Raw genomic sequence first — 24807 nt, forward strand, 5'->3', positions numbered from 1 at the left:
GGCAAAAGCCGACCGGATAGCAGACTCCAGGTAGACCAAGTTATCCACCATAGAGCGGCCACAGCGAAAACCACTTTGAGTCGATGACAAAAGGTCGCGGGATTCAAGGACCCAAAACAGCCGCCAACTCACCATGTGTTCAAGGATCTTGCAGAGGGTGTTAGTAAGGCTAATGGGACGGTAGCTATCCAACTGAAGAGGCAGCTTCCCTGGCTTCAACACTGGAACAACAATGCTTTCCTGCCACTGGGTAGGAAATACTCCCTCGCCCCACAGACGGTTGAAGAGGGTCAGTATATGGTGGTGGCCAGCCACCGATAAGTGTTGGAGCATTTGATTATGTATCTGATCCGGTCCAGGAGCCATGTCAGGACAAAGGGCGAGGGCGCCGGCAAATTCCCACAAGCTGAATGGGAGATTATATGGTTCTGAGCAGCAAGAAACAAAAGACGAAGGCAGTCGTTCTGAACGCTCTTTCAGGAGAAGGAACGTGGGCGGATACTGAGCCAATGCCAAAGCTTGAGCAAAGTGTTGAGGGAAATTTTCTGCCACAAAGTCCGGATTTGTAAGGACAACACCATGCACAGAAATTCCTGCAATTCCAGTGGCAAGACGGTGGCCAAATATTCGCCAGAGTTTCACCCGACTTGTGAAGAGTGGGTGTGGGGGCCTATGACATCTACATATCATTCCCATCAAATCCGTTTCTGAAATTTGATTAGGTAGCAGGTTCAGCGCAGAGTCGTTTAAAGACCAGAAGAACAGCAGTAGAAGGGTGCTGCTTGAAGCGTTGAAGAGCATGGCGGCGGTCTTTTATGGCTGCAGCAATTTCCGGAGTCCACCTAGGGACCATCTTCCAGCGAGGGGAACCTGAAGAAGAAGGAATTGCAGAAACAGCTACTGAAAGGATGGAGGCAGTCAAGGTCTGAGTAGATTCGTCAACATTGTCGTGTGGCAATTCAGGGGGAATGGGAACAGAGGAGAAGGCACCCCAATCAGCCTTAGATATGGACCACCTGGGAGGGTGACAAAGCGAGAGACACTGAAGGAAGGTCAAAATAATTGGGTAATGGTTGCTGTCACATAAGTCATCGTGGACACCCCACTGAATGGAGGGAAGAAGGCAGGGACTGCAGATGGAGAGGTCAATGGTTGAGAAAGTGCCGTGTGCCATACTAAAGTGTGTGGGAGTGCCTGTGATTAGAAAACAGAGGTCAATCCCTGCCAGAACAGCTTCAACTGTCCTGCCCAGGGCAGTAGTCGTATGACTACCCCAAAGAGGGCTGTGGGCATTAAAGTCCCCTAATAGCAGGAAGGGAGAAGGCAGTAGTTGAAGAAGGGTGGTGAGTGCGTGGGATGTGGGCGGCCTGTCAGGTGGGAGGTAAAGATTACAGATTGTGATTGGAGTGGCCAGATGGACCCTGACAGCAATGGCTTCCAGAGTGGTATGGAGGGGAACCCATTGACTAACAATGTCCTTGCGGACTAAGGTGCAAACACCACCAGAAGCCCACAAGAGGCCAATTCGGTCCCGACAGAAAGTGTGGAACCCACGAAGGGTGGGTGAGTAAGAATTGACAAAATGGGTCTCCTGGAGCGCAATACAAGCGGCAGAGTAGAAGCAAAGAAGGGGCTGCAACTCTGGAAGGTGATGAAATATCCATTACAATTGCACTGGAGGATTCTCAAGCTGGAGTCCAAAGTGGAAGCGAATGGACCAGACTCGGTCATGCCACCAAGTCGCTATCAGTCATCAATAAGGATGGCATAATATCTACATAGGTGGGGTCAGACTCTGTTGGTTCATTGACTGTAGGAGGGGAAGGCTGCACCTCAGGGGGTGCCAGAGGGGCCTTGCCCTTGATCCTGCGTTTCTGCTTCTTCTCTTGGGAAGCGAGGGCAAGCACGGAATTACACCAGGCAATCTTGGCGCCCACCGGCCGCGGATCACGCTGCCGGTGTGGAGCAGGAGATTGCCTTTCAGGGGGGTGCCGGGAAGAGGAGTCCTGGAAGAGAGCTCCAGTACTGTTGGCCGCCAAAGGAGGGGAGCACTTCTCTGACGGGAGAGGGGGAGCAGCACCCAAAGGGGTGGGGGGTATGAGTACTGAGGGGGAGCGGGAGTGAGAGGGGGGGGGGAGGAGGAGGGGAGGGAGGAGGAGGAGCAGGAGGAGGAGGCTGAAAGCATGGGGCGAATGGGGTGGGGCTAGGAAGAGGAGGGGGTAGGAGGGGGAATGGACGTAATTGAGGTAAAAGTAGAGGTCACAGACACAGGATGGAGCCAGTCATATTTTTGACAAGCCTCGGTGTAGATGAGCCAATCTAAAGTTTTGTACTCTTGAATCCTTCTTTCTTTCACAAACACCAGGCATGTAGGCGAGCGTGGAGAATGCTGTCCATTACAATTTACACACATTGGCGGGGGAGCACAGGCACTCCCCTCATGGAGGGGGCGACCACAGTCACCACAGAGGGGATCAGTGGTGCAGTCCGGTCACTAACACCAGCTATCCCATCAAAGGCAGGGCTACCTGTAAAATCAGTCATGTGATTTACAAGCTAAGCTGCAACCTCTGTGGTGCAATCTATCCAGGCATGACAACCAACAAGCTGTCTGTCCGCATGAATGGCCACCAACAAACTGTGGCCAAGAAGCAAGTGGACCACCCTGTTGCTGAACACGCTGCCAAGCATATCCTTCATCTTCATGACTGCTTCACAGCCTGTGCCATATGGATCCTTCCCACCAACAGCCATATGGATCCTTCCCACCAACACCAGCTTTTCTGAATTGCGCAGGTGGGAACTTTCCCTGCAACACATCCTACGTTCCCGTAACCCTCCTGGTCTCAACCTTCGTTAATCATTGTCCTCACCCATCCATCCCCCTCCCTGTTTCCTTTCCAGCACTACACAGCCGTCATTTCACTGCCACAACCAGTCTTTTATTTTCTCTCCTTTCCGCTACTTACCCCCTCCTCCCTCTGCATCTTCTCTCCTGCCCTCCGTCTATACTGCAACACTTGACTGTCTGCCACTCCCACCATACTATCCCTCCCCCTAGCTGCCCCAGCCTCCTTACCTGCACCCAGTCGCCACTCCCATCATGCAATGATGCTGCTGTTTGCAGTGTGGTCTCAGCTCTCAGAGACTGCAGATGCGTGTGCAAGTTGCATTTGTGTGTGTGTGTGTGTGTGTGTGTGTGTGTGTGTGTGTGTGTGTGTGTCTACTGCTGACAAAGGCCTTAATGGCTGAAAGCTTTAATTGTGTGAATCTTTTTATTGTGCATATCGCGACTCTGCATCTCCGCTATAAGGTGAATAGCAACTTTCCTTCTCTGTTATAGCTGTAAGTGCAAGAATTATCATACAATCAGCTCAATAGATCACACATCCAGGTTGATGATAATAATCATATAGAGAGGAATGGAAAAGGAAAGTGAGCAACTGATGATCAGGTTGGCTTTAGGAAAGAGAAGCAGTTCTTACTTGTGCTTGACAGTGGAAGCAAGACCTAAGAAAGATCTGGGCTTGTTCATAGGATATGTCGAGCTAGAAAAAGGGTCTGACAATTTAAAATGGTGCAAGGTGTTCAAAATTCTAAAAAAAATTGGTGTAAACTAAAGGTAAAGATGGGCAATATACAATATGTACTGCAAAAACTAGGAGAAAATAATACAAATGGTAGACCAAGAATGAAGTGTCAGGATTAAAAAGGGTGCAAGACATGAATGCACTCTCTCATCCCAGATGTGCCATCTATACATCAAAGAAGCAATGGCAGAAATAAAAGAAAGGTTCAGGAGTCAGATTAACACTCAGGATAAAATGATATCAATAATAAGATTCACTCTGATACTACTGTCCTCAGTGAAAAAGGAAAAGAATTATAGGACCTGATGAATGGAATGACAGTCAAACGAGTACAGAATATGGATTGAGAGTAAACTGAAGAATGACAAAAGTAAGGGGGAGTATCATAAATGTGGTTAGTAGTGGTTAGTTAACATCAAAATTGTGGAATAATAAAATAGATGAAATAACAGAATTCTGGTACATTTGATGCAAACAGGACATTAGTGGACAAAACAGGGAAAGAGGGCTGCAAGAAGTCAACTAGTACCAAACTTCACCTTTATCTGAGGAAGAAAATTCTGAGAATGTACATTTAGATCACGCCATGGAAGTGAGTCATGGACTGAAAATTAAAAACAAGAAAGAAGTGACTCAAAGCATTTGACATGTAGTGCTATAGAAAGATGTTAAAAATTAGGTGGTCTGAGAAATGAGGTGGTTTTCCAGACAGTCAGCAAGAAAAGCAGCATATGGACAACACTGACAAGAAGAAGGAACAGAATGACAGGACATGTTACGGTGTCAATAAATAACTTCTGTGGAACTATAGAGGATAAAAACCGTAGGGGAAGACAATATTGAACAAATAATTGAGGATACCAGATGCAAGCACAACTCTGACATGAACAGGTTGGCACGTGAGGAGTTCATGGTGGGCTGCAACAAAATAGTTACAATACTGATGACCCACACATAGCTAAAAAAGAACTGGAGCATACAGGCAGACAAATAATAAAACCATGGTTATTCTGAAAACACAGACATCTGACATATAACAAACAGATCAAATTTGTTTGATTTAATTAAGATTTCTGCCAAGATGTGCATCTGTAATGACAATAAAAGTAATTGTTGCGCAAGCTTAGAACATTTGTTACAAAATTTTGTGACCATGAGTGTTTTATTCAGGATACTGAACTTATTTTAGTTAATTTGAAAGAACTAATACACTCATGTCTCTAATAGATTTATTCAAATATAGAGCACAATTGTGATGCCTAGACTGAATGCGTGCAACTTAGACCTGTAAGAAAATTACATTTTCAAAATAAATTGAAAAAAAAAGACACACTTTACTCTAGAACTCTTCTTATTTAAAATGTTTCTCTTTACAATGGTACATGATTTTCATTGAAAATTCAACCATAACTGATCTGCTTCTGCTGGTAGAGAGCTTACAATGCCCATACTGATATACAAAGCTACATCCTAAATATTAATCCATATAATGCAAAAATACTACATTAAAAATGCTAAAGATTAACAATTACATTGTGGTGGCTTTCATGCAAAAGTAACGTTCATTTGTAGAGATTGATAATAGCAGAAACAAACTCCCCATTTCACATTTGTCTGTGTAGAATGCTGGAACATATTCTGAGCTCACAAAGACAATTAAGTACCTCAAATACAATGGGCTTCTCCATGCCAAACAGCAGGATTCCAAACACACCGGTCATATGCAACACAAATCATACTTTTTTCACACGACACTGCAAAGGCCATGGATCAACGTAATTGGGTAGATGAAGTATTTCTTGACTTCTGAAAAACATATGACTCAGAACCACAACAATGCTTACTAAGAAAAGTATGATCATACAAGGTATCAAAGAAATTTAGAATTGGTAGGCAGGTCACAGCACGATACCTTGGATGGACAGATATCGACAGATGCAGAACTTGCATATGCTTAAAGATAGACATCAACTACGCTACAACAGCCTACTTACAAATTTAAAAAAAAAAAAAAAAAAAAAAAAAAAAAAAAAAAAAAAAAAAAAAAAAAAAACAGTATCAAGCAAGGAATCTTGAAAAAGATCACAGCCTTTGTGTAACATCCCCTTAGGGACCATGAAAACAAATTACAGTAACTATACCATGTACAGAGGCATGTAATCAATCTTTCTCCACAAATGAAACACAAAGGAACCCTAATACTTGGTACAGTGGGATGTGCCCTCCACTATGCTTTTCACGGTTGTTTGCAGAGTATGAAAGTACAGAGAGACAATTATTGAACTGTATGAAAAAAAAGTCATCATAACTTCTGAACGGTTTCCTTTAGGACATTCAAACTGCACGGTTGGCCATGGGGCATGATGGGAATTAGTATGCACTGTATGGTTTGGTTTAGTGACGAGGTACATTTTCATTTAGATGGGCTCCTCAATAAGCAAAACTGGCACATTTTAGGGACTGAGAATCCACATTTTGTGATCGAGATATCTCTTCACCCTCAACAGGTGACTGTGTGGTATGCAATGTCCAGTCACTGAATAATCAGAGTGATATTCCTTGAAGAGGCAGTGGCTACTGAACTCTACATGAAGGTTTTGGAAGATGATCTCCTTCCTATTATCCAAAGTGACATTGGTTTCGACAAGATTTGGTTCATCCAAGACGGAGCTCGACCCCATCAAAGCAGGAGAGTGTTTGATGTCCTGGAGGAGCATTTTGGGGACCACATTCTGACTCTGTGGTACCTAGAGGCCACTGGCATGGGCCTCGATTGGCCACCATATTCTCTAAATCTGAACACATGCGACTCCTTTTTCTGGGAGCAGTATTAAAGACAAAGTGTACAGCAACAACCCCAAAACCATTGCTGAGCTGAAAACAGCCATTCTGGAGGTTATCGACAGCATCAATGTTCCGTCACTTCATTGGGTCATACAGAATTTATTGCTATTCACGTGCACCACATCATCGCGAAGGATGGCAGGCATATTGAACATGTCATAACCTAAATATGAATACCTGTAGTGATGTTTACATGTTGAATAAAGTGTGTGCATGCTGTACTTTGGAGCTAATTTACAGTTTTTTTAAAAATATATTGTTCAATAATAATCACCCTATAGATGCAGACAATGCAAGTGTGTTTTAATATTTGATTTTTGTACATGTGTAATGACAAACCTGAGTACGTAATACTTCCTGTTTTCTACATAATTGCTGGCAAGTATAAAAGTGCTTCAAAATTTGTGTATTTGAACCTTCACTGTGATGTACGTTGTTTTCAAGAAATGCTTTTCACTACAACAGGGTCAATCAGACTACTAATTACATTGTCAGATCAGAAATGAGTTCCACATCATTTACTTGCACCATTCAAACATAAGTAAAACAACAAAAGACAGCTGCTGTGGTAACTGTTGGCTTATACTATAGAATTTACCAATATTTGCCTTTTGATTAGGTTTTTATAAAAAAATCTGTTAATGAGAAACATTTATCAATATGGCTGCTAGAAATCCTCACAAATAACAGTCAGACTTAAAGTTCGTAGGAGGTTAAAATTGTAAGCCAGATCATAATCTAAATCGAGATCATCAACTTTTGTGAACATACTTAACATGGCCACACTGTGTGTTGCAAAGACAGACTACAGTAGAGATTACAAAACAACAGTTTATGAAGTTTTACATATATTTCTTGGTTCTGAAATAGTTTCTAGAATGCAATTAATTAGAAGCAATATAACAGAAAAGTAAATGCCAAAAATTTATAATGTTGCAATAAAAACAAAGATCAAATGTAAGCTGTTACATACCTGTTTCAATGAAAAATATATGTTTTGTTTTTCCTTTAAAGTGGTCATCATTCTTAGAAGTTCTTCCACAAACCATTGTCGATTATTGAACTGCAGGATTTCTGTTGCCTTGTGGAAGAAACAAAAGAAAAATATCCATACAATCTGATGCACAACAGCACAACATTCACAGATTTGTAAAACAAATGAGTGAGAAAACAGAAATGTTAGAATTTTCAATGAATTTCATTAAACTAAAGACGAAATTTCTGTGAATTGATGGATTTACATGAAACTTGAACAACAGCCCATATGTACTTATATGCCATGAGAAACACCTCCTTAGTAGTGGCAGCACTCATGTTTCTTTTTTCTTTTTTCAGACTATATTAGTTAGTTCCATTCACCTACTGTGGAATACCGACCATCTTACTGATATCTAAAGCAAATGAGTCAATAAAAGGCTACCGTACACACTAATTCAACCAAAAATTGTCTCAGTTTTTCATTTGAACTTAGTATGCTTTCATTTTGCTTAACATCCACTCTATCAATAATTACAGTACCGTAATAAAAACATTTATCAGTTATATGAAAATAATGTTCAACAAACCTTTAGGAACTGTTCTCGAAGAGTAGGAAACAGTGATTGCACTTTAATTAAGTCAGTCGATAAATAGGCAAAGCAGAGTGGTCGTACAAACCCCCTGGCCCCTAGGTCATGGAGAGTGCAGTAGTGAACATAGGCATGTAGGCCAGGTACAACATCTGCTTGGAGAACCTGCACATCCTCACAGAAAGTAAATTGGCCACTGAAAAACCACAAGGATTACATTAACTGTAAATGAAAACTATGTTTTAAAGTTAACAAAACATACTAATGGATAGAAGTTACTGAATTCAACCAATATTTTACAACACTGCAAAAAGAACTAAACAAGCAGGCTCACAAAATGGGAATCAATAAAGTCAGTAAGAAGATTTACTAACATTTTGCAACTATTTTTAATTGATTAACAAACATGTGATAAATTACTGGAAGTATGGAAGCATCTCCAGGTTGTCAGGCTTATCAAATCGTCATGATATAAAGACTATAAGAAGGTAATCACACCAAATCTAGGATAGTGCAAAAAATTTTAAGTGTCTCTTTTTTGGTCATTCTACAAATATAAAAATATTCTGTATCTTTCTCTTGTGATCATATCAATTTTCATATATTTCAAGTGTATACATTCAGTGACCCATCCTTGTGCTTTGCATTCTGATGTATGGTGGTACCGACAAATGAAAAATGTAACATTAGTGCATTTCTAATATAATTTTGTTGATATCTTTATGGCTTCCAGAGATCTGCTGTATCAGCAAACCTAAGACAGTACATATCTCAGTAGGTTTCTACAGACCTATCTCATGTTCAGAGAGAGTTGCTGTCACCTCATCAGCAAATGCTATTGAGGCAAAAGGTGAGAGTCAGATAATGGATTCATGACCTGACACTTGAGAATAGCACAAAAGATTCCCCGGATAATGACCTAAAGGTCACTTTTTGGTGCTTCTTTGGTTGAACTTGAAAACTGTGACCCCTAACAAAAACATTTCCCAGTACAAAATCAAACAATGTTACACTTATGAGGGAAAAGGTCCTACTCATTTCTTCTTTAGGATTAAAATTTGCATGATCAAGGGATTGAAAAATCACAGATTATTAATAGAAGTTACTGTTAAAGAGACGGGATTAAGACCTAATGTTGAATATCTGTACTACATCTAAATACAGTAGAGCCATATTAAGGGATAAAGGGATAATTGAGCTCTGGGAATGCATAGAAATGGAAAACATGGGGTGGATGGCTCATAAACTGAAGAGTGAGCAGCACTTAGGGTGTGGGATGTGGCCTTTCATTGAAGAAAGTTATAACTTCCATATAGGATTGAGAATCTGTTTTCTGTCTAGTAGTACAGTGCAGCATGCAAATGATTGGCATGGATTCTGTTTGTGTGTGTGTGTGTGTGTGTGTGTGTGTGTGTGTGTGTGTGTGTGTGCGTTTTCCCTTTATTATACCAGCTTCTAATTCTGTTTGCCATTTAGAGTTATTTAGTGGAAAATAAACTTTCCTTGGGCATGCCTGCACTCTGTATTGCCACTGGTTTAAAACATATTTTGGAAGAGTGTCCATGGGAAACAGCAATAAAAAAGATCGTCGGTACATTCCTTTTTTTTTAAATATATATAAAAAAGACGATTTAAAACACGCGCTCTGTGAAACCACCTGTAGGTGATGCTTGTGATGTAGTGGGTTAGAGGGAGTGCTTGCTAGTCAGTTAGCAGACAGACATACATCCCCAGCACTTTCCGTCCATTTACCTTACGTGAATAGACAAAATAACTTCACTGTGCTCATGTTTATACAGTGCTGTTACCATCAGTTTATTATGTGAGTACTTGTTTGCATTTATTAAAGAGTTTTTATGTAAAACAGTTTTCTGTAAATAACAGCTGAGAAGTGTTTAATTTGTGTGATATTTTGAGTGACTTGTGTAACACTAGCAAAGAAACTCAGCATTGCCTGGGTGTTTATTTATAGCTGTGCTCAAGATTCTGAACACGTGGAATTCATTTTTAAATGATAAAGCTTCTTTGTATACAACATTTGTAGTAGTAAAATTGGGGACATGAAAGAAGAGCTTGTTTGCTTCAATAACATGGGAGAGACCCATGTAGAGCTGGCCCTGTGAAAAGCAACTGACACTAAGGTCTAGAAACATGCAAAGTCTGGCCTTATGCTTTGTTTATGGTCATGGTATAACATAAGCTCACTAGGAATTTTACATGTTAAGGTGAAAAGGTAAACAGGAATAAGCAGGACTTGGAGAATAAAAACTCGCTCGGCTGCACCACTTCTTATAAAAAAATTTCTGCTTCCATGATGTTACACTGGCGAGAAATAACTTTCAGCCAGTGTGAGTGAAGGGTTCTGAGGAGCAAGATAATATATGATACATTCAATCAGAGTAACGTCGCACCTTGCTTTCAGATTTGGTTTCCAAAGAGCAGTTAAGCATGATGCTCTCAAGTTGCTTTAGGTCTCACCTCACGATCTTCACTGCAGTCATGAGATCACATAATCCTCAGTCTTTTAGCCATCCTGGTGTATTCAGAAAGACTCCATCATTTTCTACGTATATTTATTTGTAAACAAAACAAAATCAAGATATAATGAGTAGGCACCCAATCACAAAGCAGACTAAATAAATATGTTTTTCCTAGCAAACAATATAAATAAAATCTATCAAAAGAACAAAGCAATGACATTAAGTTTCTAATACACAAACTGAAATCTTTAAACCCATATATCCTAACCATGTATATTCAACATTAGTTTGTACTTATAAAGATAAGGTTATGGCATTTAATTCTGTCACTGAACTAAAAAAAATATTCCTAAGAAAGAAGTATATTGAAGTAAGCAAAGCAGTGTCATTAAGTTTTTAACACACAAAGCAAAATCAGTAAATCCATATATCTATTGGTTCTTTGGTGTACAATGTGTGATGATTAAACATCCGAACTGCAACACCATCTATTGGTTCTTTGGTGTACAACGTGTGATGATTAAACATCTATATTATTTTCAAAACACAGCCTCCTCACTGAGACCCACCATGCCTGCAAATTAGCTTTGCTGTTTGTAATATAAGAGTGAATTCATCTCAATGACTTCTCTTTGGGCATGAGAGACTACTCGTATCATTTATATTTCAACAGGGTGGATTATGAGGCACCACATGCATAATCTTGTTTGATGGGATGGGCCTGTGAATGCCTCAGTTGTCTTAAAGAAATTCTTCATCAACTTTAATTATGAAAGTATTTGCAGGTAACAAAACAGATGATGAACTTCAGATGATGTTGTTTTTGTCTTCTCCACATCAAACAATGAATATCTGCTTTCTTGCTGGGATTCCTCATCCTGACATTCATCAAGCCACAGTAATTAGATCACACAGTGTGAATTACTAGTAGTACAGAAAAATCCTTAAATGATTTTCCATGAGTACCAAAAGTTAAAAAAAAAAGTAGTGTAAGATGTGGAGAGGCTAAAGGTAATTTCAGACAGGAACTAAACAACTTTAACATCCCTGGTAGAGTAAATGCTTGCTAAATTGAAATATAGAAAAGTTCTTGGCCTTGAGCCCTGTGGCATCACAGTGGCACACTACTGACATTGACTTGACAATTGTATATACAACCACAGGAGCAGCAAAGAGTAAGAACTCTGACAATATCGTTTAAGCAACAGGGACATTGTACTATTTTCTCCCTGATAATTCTTCACTCCCTAACTCCTCACCACCTATGGTTTACTGACAGTGATTGAGTGATAAAATAGTTGTTTTCAAATTGCAGCTCAATTCTTTTCATGAGAATTGTCAGCCACAAAATAATTCTCATTCAGAATGTCACTTTAAAAGTGCATTTTACATGTCACAGACGTAACCAGATGCAGCAACACAAGTGAGGTGCCTGGAGTCACCTGTATGTTGATGATTGTATCATAGTGTGTGATTAATTACACGGGCTACAAATCACAAAAGGCCATAATGAATATAACACAATGTGGCATTAATATGCAAGGCTATACAGCAGTTGAAATATCATGGAATGAAGTTTATGATGACCAGCTGCAATTCCAAAATCTCTTCGAACATTTAATTCGCTGGTAAATATTTTAAATTTCACATATTTATTTGTAATCTGATATATATCTGTTGTATTCAATTTCAATTTTTTTGCTGTTGTTAATGTGTTAGACTTTCAATATTACCTGCCAAGATTTTTATGCCTTTCTCCTTAATTAACATAACTTTGAGATATATATGTTTGTCGACCTAAACTAGAATTAAAACACATTGAAAATGCTGTTACAGGCTTGAAATGAGTTGGGTGAAATTTGGGAACAGTTAACAGCTGGCTTTAGTAAAGTCAAAAAACTGGAAGCTGTTACAATTGCATGTGTCACACAAACTACCCCAAAAATCTTGCCTGAGAAACTCAAAGTACCTCGAGTATTGTCTATTTCCACATACACTGCTTCTTCTAAAGAAAACACTGCTCTGCATCATGCCCATTTGCTTGTCTGTGAATGGTGTATAAGTAGCAGGACTAGATATAGTCTGTCTGTAAACTCAAGAGCGAGCAGCGCCTTTGGTGGGGGAAGTGGCCTTTCCCAGAAGAACGCTGCCACCGGCCTACAGGGGCACCCAAAATTTGTTGCCCGTTACCTGTCTAGAGGTGTAGATCGGTGTGGAGTGATATACGTCGTTTCTGTTCGCATGATCTTAGTTGCCAGTGTCAGTCAGTTAACTCTGTATACTTACTGATATACTTCGATTTCCGCAAGTGATGGATAATCGTCTAGGATTGCAAGAAAATGTGCAGAATACGAGGAAGAGGAGGTACTTGGGGAGTAACGAGCGTTGATCGTCTCTAATGTTATTACATCGCGTATTAAAGACGCGACCCAAAAAGAACTGTTGGCTAATATTACCAGTCCCAATCAAAGGGCTGCAATTTATGCAAACGTCAGCCGCGTCCAATAGGACGCATAAGGAAGGAACGCGAAAATAAGCCGCATGGTTTAGTGGAATTACCACGAAGGGATACTAATAATCTTGGGAGGAAACCGATTGTTACAGACAGTTTCTAAATCACGTAAAACCTTTGATGCTTATGGAACACTAAATCTCTATCTCGGTCATTCATCACCTGATTCTGAGACATATTGCTAAAATCTGTGCGCAATAGCTATTCTAAACACTGCTGAAATTTTCTTCGAAATAAGTACTTGGATTCTGGAATTCAAAAAGCTTGACATACAAGATGCGTTCACGTATTAATTCTTATTTTTTGGTAAGAACTTTATTTGTTAATCTACAGCAATGTTATCCTCTTTAAAATATTCCCCATTACATACTATACACTTGTGCCAGTGCTTTTTCCAATTTCCGAAATTCTTTAGGAACTGTTTCTTGGTGGTAGCTTATAGGTCTCTTAACTGTGCATTTTTAATCTAATCCATGCTTGTAAAACCGCTGTCCTTTAAGGCCTGCTTTGAAATGTTTATACCACTTGTATGCCCTTGGTTCACTTATAACAGGTTCACCAAAAGCAATATTTAATATTTCTAAAAATTTCATACACTTCATTCCATTCCTATAACAAAATTTAATACAGATTCTCTAATTTATTTTTATACAAAACAAATAATCGTTGATGCTACCAAAACACATGTAACCTTTTTGACAGCTGACAACAGAGTAAATACCCAATATGCATAACATTGTACACATACTTTTGAGACATGTTTACGAAGACAGTGACAAAAAGTAGTGCAAATCGAACTAATATAACATGCAAAATTATAAATTTCTGCTTACTTTTTAAACACTCTTTGTGTTGCAAAAATTGTTAAGTTTCAATGCAGTCCTTCAAAGAAAACATCTACCTTTTAGTAGAAACACAAAGTAAGAACAAGCCTCAAATTCTACAGATTGATTGCATTATATGGGGCTCGTTTTACGAACAGCAATAGAAGAACATACAATACATTCACATGAACAGGCATTCGGTTCTATGTTTGTAGTATAATCCTGACTTCCATTCTTATCTTAATATTATTTACTCTATAATATTGTGTTTCGGAAGAAGGTATCGTTTTTTGTATTCCTTATGGTCTTAATACATTTGTCGAAAAATGAACGCAGCCGAGACGGATCTGTACACGGCGTCGCCACAGATTTAAATCGCGCGCTGTGGCAGAGCCGGTACTGTGTTGTGAAATGGCCTGTAGAAGTGCCTTGTGACGTAGCTGGGTTGGCAGAGTGGGGACTCGCTAGCTCGCTCTTCAGTTTACCGACAGACTATACTCTAACACAGGGGAAGCATTGCAATGGGAAAGCCTGGGGTACAGCAACCATCCCCCTCACCAATAAGTATGATGTGCTGTCTCAAACTGACACTAAGTCGGTGCCAGAAAGAAACATTTCTACTGTTGGAAAGCCATCTATATCACAATGGAAAGGATCTATTAATTGTTGGTAGTTCAAACATATGGCAAATAATGGTATCCCTTAAAGAAATGGCCACAAGGGATGAGGAGAACCATATGCATTCACTGATATTGAGGATACAGAATGCAACCAGTTGTAAATTACTGTACTCATAAAAAAGCAACTATGCCTGTCATCACAGGTTTAGAGGTCATACATGGTTCTGTCCAGTGAGTGACAGAAGGTGGAAACAACCAGCCCTGTTCGTGTCATATCAATATACATCTCAGTCTTTAGCACTGACCTAAAATGTACTAGTCCTGTGTTCTGAACTGAGTGCACGTCTTGAACCACAGATTTCATCGATTCTGTGACAACCTGGACTGCAGCTTCTGAGGTTTGTACTACAGAGCTGAAAGTTACAGAGTCCCTCCCAAATAGACCAGGGTTGTCGCACTAGGTGCCAGAAGTGGCTAATGTGTAGCTGATTGCGTATGGAATGACAAAACACAATAAATGCTGCTGCAGAGAACTCAAAATGATAATACCAGCCCTCAGGCCCTGCCCCAAACAGATGAAAATTTCAGTCAATAAATTGTAGAATAATCCTCAACAAAATGACAAGAGTTGGAAGAATTACTGAAAAGCTGAAGGGTCATATAACATTCACCACCAAACCCTGAAATTTCTATCAGTGACAGCTTCAGACCAAACCTCTATTTTTACTGAAAAGACAGGCTCCATGGGATAGTTACAGTCAGAATCAAGACTTTCAAGGAATCAAGAATTCTGTTCTCAAGTACAAAAAGCAAGCCTGCATCCACAATGCATGACCTAATTTTTTAAAAAAAGACATCTCATAATACAATAAGTGAACAGGTGAAAGCAGCTCAAAATGAGTACACCCCAATAACCATGAACTTTTATGAGTGCAACCGACAACTGTTTTTGTTCAGGTCTCAAATGGTACCAAAATGAGCTCAGTCACAACGTGTTCTTGTTCTTGGATATGGAATTCGAATATCTGATGTCAGTTCTCGAGTACTTGGAATGGTCACAGATTTGTTTGACCCATGGGAGAATGTCAAAAAGATCCAAAGAACTATTTGGCAGATGCTTGAAAATAGATGCAAACAGTCCTACAAGAGAACAACAATGTGGAAAGGATAGATTGCTACTCATCATATGGAGGAGGCACTGAGTCGCAGACAGGCCCAGTGAAAAATACTGCTAAAATAATTAAGCTTCCTGACAAATCCCTTTTTCGAAAATAGGAAACATGCGCATATTTACACAAGCACAACTCCCACACACACTGCCACTGTCTCCAGGTTCCAACCTTATGTGATTAATCCAGGAATATACTACACAAACCCTTACATACCACTCCCATAGGGATAACGAGGACACAACTGAACCAATTACAATCAATTTTTGAAAATATAATGTAACTGGATAGATAAAAAAATCTACTCACCTAATGGCAGCAGTACACACATATAAAGGTATTAAAAGTTTGCAAGCTTTCGGAGCCAGTTGCTCCTTCTTTGGGGAGAAGGGTTGAAAGCGAAGAAATAGGGGCAAAGGAAAAGGATTGGTGAGGTTTACGAAAACGGGTAGAGTTTGTAAAAGTTGCCAAGAACCCTGGATCAGGGGAGACTTACCAGACAGGATTAGAAGGAAAGACTGATTGTTGGAGACTGCGCCAGACAAGATTTGAAAACTGGACAGCTTAAAGGTGAAAGATAGGCCAATACACAAGGGAAAGATTACTGCCAAAATATTGTGCACAAGTTGATAAGAGGGGAAAGCTAACTGCACTGTATGTGATAGATATAGGATGGAGGGAGCGGGGGTGGGCAGCAAAAGATAGATAGATCTGAAAACAAAAATATAGAAAACTAAAAGGGAGTGAAGAAAGGAATAGTTACTGTGAATAAATGCCAAGACCACAGAAATTAAAGGGAATTAAGGCAGGAGGTACAAGAACCAAGATGTTGTAGAGCCAGTTCTATGGCAAGAACCAAGAAAATGTTATACTACCAGGTCCCACCTGTGGAATTCTGAGAAACTGGTGTCTGGGAAAAGAATCAAGATGGCACATGTGGTGAAACAGGCTCTGAGGTCAGGACTGTCATGATATAGAGCTTGCTCTGCAACAGGATATTGTGTGTTGCCAGTATCACCCTCTGCCTATGCCCATTCATCCTAACTGATAACTTGGGTGAAGTCATGCCAATGTGAAAGGTCGAACAGTGTTTACATAGCAGATGGTATACAACATGTTATTTCACAAGTGGTTCTCCCTTTGATAGAATATGTTTTGCCACAGGGCGGGAATGGGTGGTGGTAGGAGCATGCACAGGGCAAGTCTTAAAGCAGGGACAGTCACAGGGGTAGGAGCCATAGGACAGAGAGATAGGTGCAAAAAGAGCATAGGGTCTGACAAGAATATTATAGAGATTAGTGACAAAAAGCTATTCTAGGTGCGGAGGGCAAAAAGTTGACTAAATGGACCTCATTTCATTTCAGGGCATGGTTTAGGAAGCCATAGCCTTGTCAAAGTAACTGATTAATACATTCAAAAACAGGATGACACTGCGTAAAAAGTGGTGTACTCCTAAGTCTTTTTTTTTTTTTTTTTTTTGAGGGATCAGCAGTACTAGGCTTGGAAGTGATGGCCCAGGAACTCTGTTTTTTAACTAGGCTGGTGAGGTAATAATGTCTAGTTGATGATGGGGTGAGAATGGTAGTGCACTGCTGTAAAGAGTCTGCATCTGAACAAATACATTTGCCTCAAACACCAAGGCTGTATGGGAGGGAATGTTTGGCACGGAAAGGATGGCAACTGTCAAAATGTAAGTACTTTTGTTTTTTAAGAGATTTAATGTGAATAGAAGTATGCAATTGACCTACTGTGCAGATGAGATCAATGTCAAGGAAAGTGACACAGAATTCGGAATGGGACAATGTGAAGTTTAGTTAGGAAAGTGCATTTAGGGATTCCAACAATTTTAATAGGTCAGCCTCATCACGAGTCTATATGACAAAGATGTCACCAATGTGTCTAAAACAAACGAGGGGTTGAAGGTTTATGGATCTCAGGAAAGCCCCCTCCAAGCAAACCATGAAAAGAATGGCATAGGAAGGAGTCATCCTGTTTTCCATGGCTGTGACCCTGATATGTTTCTATGTCTGCCCGTCAAAGGTAAAGTAGTTGTTGGTAAGTATAAAGTTGATTAAGGTGAGTAGGAAGGATGTCATAGGTGAGCACTGACTGAAGAAATGTTCAGCAGCAGACAGACCACGTACATGGGGGATGTCAGAGGAAGGTGGTATCAGTGATGACAAGCAACGTGTGTGGTTAGAGTGAGACACGTATAGATTTCAGACGATGTAGGAAATGGTTAGCATCTTTAATATAGATGAGTAGCCTTTGTACTATGGGTTGCAGGTGTTGATCAATTAAGGCAGATATATGTTCAGTGTGTGCTATGAAGCCAGCAACTATGGAATGGCCATGGCGATTGGGTCTGTGGATCTTAGGAAGAAGGTAAAAGGTGGAGCTACATGGTTTGGATGGGGTAAGAAGTTCTATGATTGAGGTGTTAGTCCTGGTGAGGGGCCAGAGATTTTAAGGAGGGACTGCAGGCCAGTTTGACTCTGAGTGTTCTCACCATCCCTCAGTCGCCACAAATAGGAAGCCTTCAGCCAGTGTGTGATGAGCTGAACCCAGCAAGCTATGCCATCAGACAATGCTGTCTGGCAAATGTATGATAAATGAATTACATGGTACTCACATGAAAATGGTATATCATACTCAAAATCAGCAGATAGTACATTCCAATAACAATTTTAGAATCAGACGTTGACAATGAGTTATTTTAAATAATTTATCATGGCTGTGAAACCATTTGTCAGGAAAATGCTTAGAAAATACTATAGTGAAACAGCAACATCTCCAAATTAATGTATTCTTAATGTTTTAGACAACACATTTGTCCAAATACATCATTACTACTAATCTGTTAAATTATAAAGCTATTTCAAGTTTGATTATGTGAAAATTTAAGCATTCCTTACCTTTGCAGGTTAGTTTTAACCTTGGTAAAAAGCAGAAAATACAGGTCTTCTACTCCCCACAAATGACACTGACAAACATACTGGCACATGCAACATATGCTGGTGACTGTTGTGTCTTGTACTAATAATTTTTGGGGGAATAGAGGAAAGGGAAAGTGACAGGAAAGGAAGAAGAGAGAAGGAACAGCACTTCCAGCTTGAGAGATAGGAAGGATGCACAAACAGAACATTTAATTCAATTTATTGCTGTCTAAATGTCCTGTTCTGAAGACTCAATATCCGGGGACTAATTTCAATCAATGACAATGTTTTTTTCTTCAGAAAGTTGTTTTCTTACAGGCTTTTGGTGTTGCATATCCACCTAATCCAGTCTTCCACTGTGACTTCATCAGTTGCTTTCTCAAATAAATTCTGCATGTCTTTCATTCTGAATGTGCAATCTCTGTATGCAACCTTTCCTTTCACTAGGACACACAGTAAATCTAAAAATCAGTATTAAAATATATCACTGTTTATTTCTTTGCAGGATGTAAATTATCTCTCATAGATTGAACCTTCATTTCTTGACCAACAGTTTTCATTGTCCATGTGTCTACAAATATTCTCTGTATGAATCATAGTGATTCACCACATCTCTTTGCTGTTCCAGATTGCAATGCCAAAAAAACTTCCTTTTTGGCAATGTCTGTAGTCTCACAAGGAAATCCATATACCTTGCACACAACAGTTCTTTGGCTCTGTGTGCCTTAAATCTCAATCATTTTCACTTGTACACAAAAACAGCAATACTACCTGATGAAAATCACTGCTCTCTTTGCACACATATATTTCCATGCAGTGCACACACACAAGAGAATGTGGTATAGAGGGAAGCAACAAGGTTGTAAAGCCATGCCAGCAGCAGCAGCATGAAGTGCAGTATTTTCACATAAACTATGTTAACAATAAGTGTTTGATAGATGTTGTTTCTTACAATGCTATCTGGGTGGGACCCATAGTGGAGACGACACTGAGGCAACAGTGTGAGCTTACAGTCATGGACCAAGCCAGACTATGCCAAAGGCTTCCCAATGGCTCTAAGAAATAGAGAGAAAATGGGGGTGGGAGAAACAGTGAGAGAACTGACCTACACTCTCGCCCTTCACTTTTGCTGCTCCCTAGTACTAAAGTAGTGATGTCTAAAGACAGCTTACAGCCGTAATACTCAATAAAGTCCAATAGCCTGATGGAGTTTGTGTCAAGCTCTATACAGAATTTTTAGGTGAACTCTCTCTGCTCTTGACCACACCTTACCACAGATCCTTTGGGCAGACACAATCCATGACTGCAAAAGAGCACATGTCACACCAATCTACAAAGCAGGAAGTGGTACTCATGATAGAACTACTGATCTATTTCACTCACATCCATTTGTAGCAAAATCATAGAATGCCTGAACCTCCTAGACAAAGCAAACTTCTCCATGAAAATTTACATGGTCTCTGGAAACTTCAATCATGTGAAACTCAACTTGTCCTCTTCACAAGTGATTCTTCAATACCACAGCTGGAGGAAAACTCATTGATTTGGTGCTATAAAACTTCAGTGCCAAATTTACTCTTTTTAAAGAGAATATCTCACAAGGTTTGCACCTAGACTGAAAATTTCGTAACAGGCATGACAAACCATGCTATCCTAGGTGGAATGTTATCTACAGACAATGAAAAAATATTTAGTGTGTCCCAGGAGGGCTGCAATAGGTCCATAGCAGATAATATTAGCTGAACTCTCAGGTTTTTATGCACCTGATTTAGATGTCATTAAAATATCAGTCTAGTACAAAGTCCAGCACCTAGCTCTTAATATAGAAAATTGCAAAGTTACGCACTTCATGAAATGTAACACTGTGGTGTTCTACGACTGAAAGATTAATGAGACATGACTAGGGATAAATCATATTTTAAACACACACATATACTGGAGTAACACTGGTGAGATATCTACAGCTATACTCTGGAAGGCACCTTACAGTGTGTGGTGGAGGGTACGAAACATAATGACCATGCAGGTTCCATTGTACCCAATGCAAATAGCAGGCTAAAACTTGTTGGTAGAATACTGCAAAATTGCAATTGGCTGACAAAGAGCTTGCACACTAAACAACTGTATGGCCATTACTGAATATTTCTTAAGTATATGCGGTCTATGCCAGATCAGACTAAATGGGAGGATCTTGCATATACAGATAAGGCTGACATGAATGGTAAGAGTTTTGTTTGACATGCGAGAGAGTGTAATAGAAATACAATAGTTAATTGGCAGACACTCAAAGAAAGGTGGTGTATATCCCACAAGAACTTGCATACAATACTTCAAGAAATCTCTTTCACGGCACAAACTACAGTAAAGCTTGCTCCAGACAGAATCACATGGGACTGAAATAATTTTCCAAATTGGACAAGTTTCTGTATTACACCAAACTCACTAGCCAACATAAAATTCGATAGGTATCCTGCAAAAAAGGTATACATTTGTAATTATGCATATATTAATGTACTTTCCTCCCTGCACAAAAGATGTTCGTTTACTGTATTTTGTACAATGGAACACTAGATTATTACACTACCTAATAAATAATATGGCATTTCTGTTTTTCTACTATAATTTTAAATTCATTTATATACTTCCTATGTTTATTTGTTTTACATTTCACTTTTGCACCATGTATCAAGGAGGGAAAACTGTTTGAATTTCCTGTTCAAAACAGTTTTTTTTTCTTTCTTTACCCCTCCTATGCAACTTTGGCACTATATAATAGTTCCAACAGCTTGGAAGGATGAGTGTGTACTGCACATTGCATGACATCATTTATGCATGCAACAGCTTCTTCAATCATATTAATTTTTCCAGGGACATCGTTTTGCTCCTCTTTTCCTTCCATTGTTTCTTCCTAATCATCTCCTGTGTTGCAGATTTGTATGAAATCTGTTGCTGAAGTAAAAGTGGAGTGAGTTGATCACTTCGAATGTAGTCATCTGCACTACATGAAATGTTTCACATTTTAATTAATTCAGCAATTGCTGCTGCATTTTCTTGAGCTTTGATGGCCACAGAAGCATCTTGTTCTTGACCTTCAAACCCTGCTTTGTTAAAGCAGTTGGTAACAATTTTATGTTGTATTTCCCTTACTGCCAATCCAATCAAATTAACTGCATCCAGGACAGACACTGACTGTACGAGAACAAATGCATTTTCGGCTTCTTCAATAATAGCCTATAATGGGACATGAATATGTAAGTAACACCTTGATCCAAGGGTCGTGTGATGCTAGTTGAAACTGCTGGGAACCAAGCAAATTCAACGTTTGATAACTTGATTTTGGGGTGCAGGGTTGCATTGTCTTGGAGAAGGAGGATTTAGTAATTTCCTTCTTTCATTTTGGTAATTAAAGAGCCCAACCATTCTTCCATAAAAGCATTCACCATCCACCTCTTTTTATTGTTTTTCCATGGGACTGGAAGCTTAATGACGTCTCAATGCAGTTTTGCCACATTTCCAATCACCAAGGCTTCTCCATTTCAACTAACATGTTTCCACACAACAGTACAGTGAGCCTCTCATTGCACATTTTTCTGCTGGTGCACTTTACACCTCAAATTGCTTGAGATTCTGAAGGCAGTGCGTGATAAAACAGTCCCGTTTCATTGGCAATGAACATGTCTTTTGGGTTGCAATTTGCAATCAGGTTTTACAGTATTGTCTTTCATTATGTTGCTACACTGTCCTGTGAATGCCTTAAACTTCTAATTTCTAAGCTCTTTTAGGGACCTTCAGAGCCTCACTCTGCAACCTGGGTCCAGACAATGGTAAGTTTCTTGCCCAGACACTTATGTACCATTTCCACACTATCTCGTTAATTTCTTCAAATGGTTCAAATGGCTCTGAGCACTATGGGACTCAACTGCTGTGGTCATTAGTCCCCTAGAACTTAGAACTACTTAAACCTAACTAACCTAAGGACATCACACACACCCATGCCCAAGGCAGGATTCAAACCTGCGACCGTAGCAGTAGCGCGGCTCCGGACTGGAGCACCTACAACCGCACGGCCACCGCGGCCGGCGTTAATTTCTTCATTTCCTGTCTTTCTCTTCATTTGACCACTTCCTTTTATCCACTCAACTGACAACTTGTCCTTTGCTCTTAAAGTATCATAAATTTGTGTTTTACCACATCTGAAATGCAACATTATTTCAGGCACCAAGAGTTTGCCTTTCTCGCGGGCCTCGATTACCTTCATCTTATTGTTAAGAATTAGTGATACATACTTTTCGATCGACACCTTGTTATCACGTAAGGTGCTTCTAATAAACTGAAACTGGCTGAAAATAATGAAGATTGTACATTTCTTGGGAATACTTTATCTTGGTACATAAAACCACCTCTTTCATTGCACTGACTGCAGGAGAGAGTTCATAGGTATAGAACAATATTCCAGTGTGTGCCCATATGCGTCAATAATAATGGAAAACAAGAAATGCCAACAAACAGAGTGCTCATGAATGAGCTATTTCCTTTGATGTACCGACACTGAGTGTAACTTGTTCGTAGTTGTAAAGAGCGGCGCAGTTTGATGTCCACACCCACAGTGCCACACTGCACCGAACCTCTTTTCTTGGCTTTGTGCAACTTAACAGCATTGTCAGGGCTGTACAGTCTTTGCATTAAAAGTGGCACTCTTGTACAGTGGTGACTAACTAATGCATACTGAGATATAGTACTACAGTATAAGCTCTTTTCTGCATTATCAATATTGATTGTTTTGTTTTGTTTTAGGGTCCAAAAACAACTAGGGTCATATGTGTCCATGTCAGAACTACAGAACACACAGACAAAAATGAGTTAAAAGCAACTACACATCAAGCCCAACTGACAGAAGGAAAGACAGCTAAAAAAGGGTACTTGGAGAAAAGTTCATTAAATACACCCACGAGAAACGGAGGTCCTACACTAAATGTTTAATGTCCTTCGCCATATTGCTATGACAGATAAAAAGTAAAACACGGTCGACAGCCCACGCGGTGTTCACTAAACCTACCAATAAGTCAGACGGCAAACATACATGAGAACGTAAGTAGTTAAAAAAAAAGGGCATTCCATCAGGAAATAATGAACCATCAAAGATTGATGACAATGAGTGGGGGGAAATTACAACTGAACAAAGGGTGATGGCTAACACAACAGTTTCCAATATGCATTCCCTGGAGCTTGTTCCCATGAAGGGAGGACCAGTGATGGTGCCAAAGTGGCACCACCTGCTGACAGACGGCAACACAGAGATCACTGGAGGGAATGGAAGAACTAGCAGGCTGAGGTATGAGGCCTGCAGCCTCAGCAACAGTGTCAGGGGCCTCATTTCCCATCACATCACGGAGACAAGAAACACACATGAACATCACAGTGGCTCCATCAAGAGTAAGCAAGTGACAGCTCTCCTGGACCCGCTGCACTAAGAGATGGACAGTGTAGAGCGCACAGAGGCTCTGAAGGGCACTGAGAGACTCGGAGCAGATGATGCAAGTGAAAAGCCTGTGTCTCCGGATGTACTGCGTGGCCTGATACAGGGTGAAGAGCTCTGCTGTAAATACTGAGCAGTGTTCCAGAAGCCAATAACAAAAATCGTTGGCACCAATGACAAAGGCACACCTGACAAAACGGTCCATCCAAGAGTCATGTGTACACAAAGGTACTATCATGAAGCTCTGTGTGAAGGTCATGAAACTTACAGTGATAGAGTAAGGCTGGAGTAGTGCCCTTAGGAAGCAAATGAAGGCCAACGCGAACATGGGCCAGTGCACAAAGCCAAGGTGATGAAGGGTTCACACCCATTGCAAAAGTGGCAGGTAGCGTGAAGTTAAGCTGCCAGACCAAGAGCCGACAGCGAACTCCAGGAGGTAAGAGAGAAGAGGGACAAACCCCATACTGGCAATCAAAGGAGTCATTGAAGGATGAGGCGTAGGAAGGACGGCCATGCATGGCAGACAAATGGCATGCATATCTTGTGGCAAAAGAGGGACAGAAGTGCAGACACATAAACGAAACACACACAGTCTAGTTTCGAACAGACAAGGGACCGGTACTCCAATTCACTCCCCAGGAAGTACCGCTGAGGACATGTAGGACACTGAAGGACTGCATACAGCAAGAGACCAGGTAAGACACATTGGAGGACCAAGAAAGTTTCCTATTGAGGATGAGCCTCAAGAATTTTGTAGTTTCAGCAAACAGAATGGCAACAGGCCCAAG

The 24807-nt window shown here is 40.2% G+C and overlaps 1 protein-coding gene across 1 annotated transcript in view; it reads right to left on the reverse strand.

Moving 5' to 3' along the window:
- Positions 1–24807, reverse strand: part of LOC124777039 (guanine nucleotide exchange protein smcr8b-like) — a 105845-nt gene that overhangs the window by 42996 nt on the left and 38042 nt on the right. Inside the window, exons 4-5 of the mRNA XM_047252305.1 lie at positions 8000–8198; positions 7408–7515 (exon numbers count right to left, since the gene is read on the reverse strand). Coding sequence (XP_047108261.1) covers positions 7408–7515; positions 8000–8198 — 307 coding nt within the window. The remainder of the gene's footprint in view (positions 1–7407; positions 7516–7999; positions 8199–24807) is intronic.

Source organism: Schistocerca piceifrons, chromosome 2 (genome assembly GCF_021461385.2).
Source record: "Schistocerca piceifrons isolate TAMUIC-IGC-003096 chromosome 2, iqSchPice1.1, whole genome shotgun sequence".
Taxonomy (NCBI): domain Eukaryota; kingdom Metazoa; phylum Arthropoda; class Insecta; order Orthoptera; family Acrididae; genus Schistocerca; species Schistocerca piceifrons.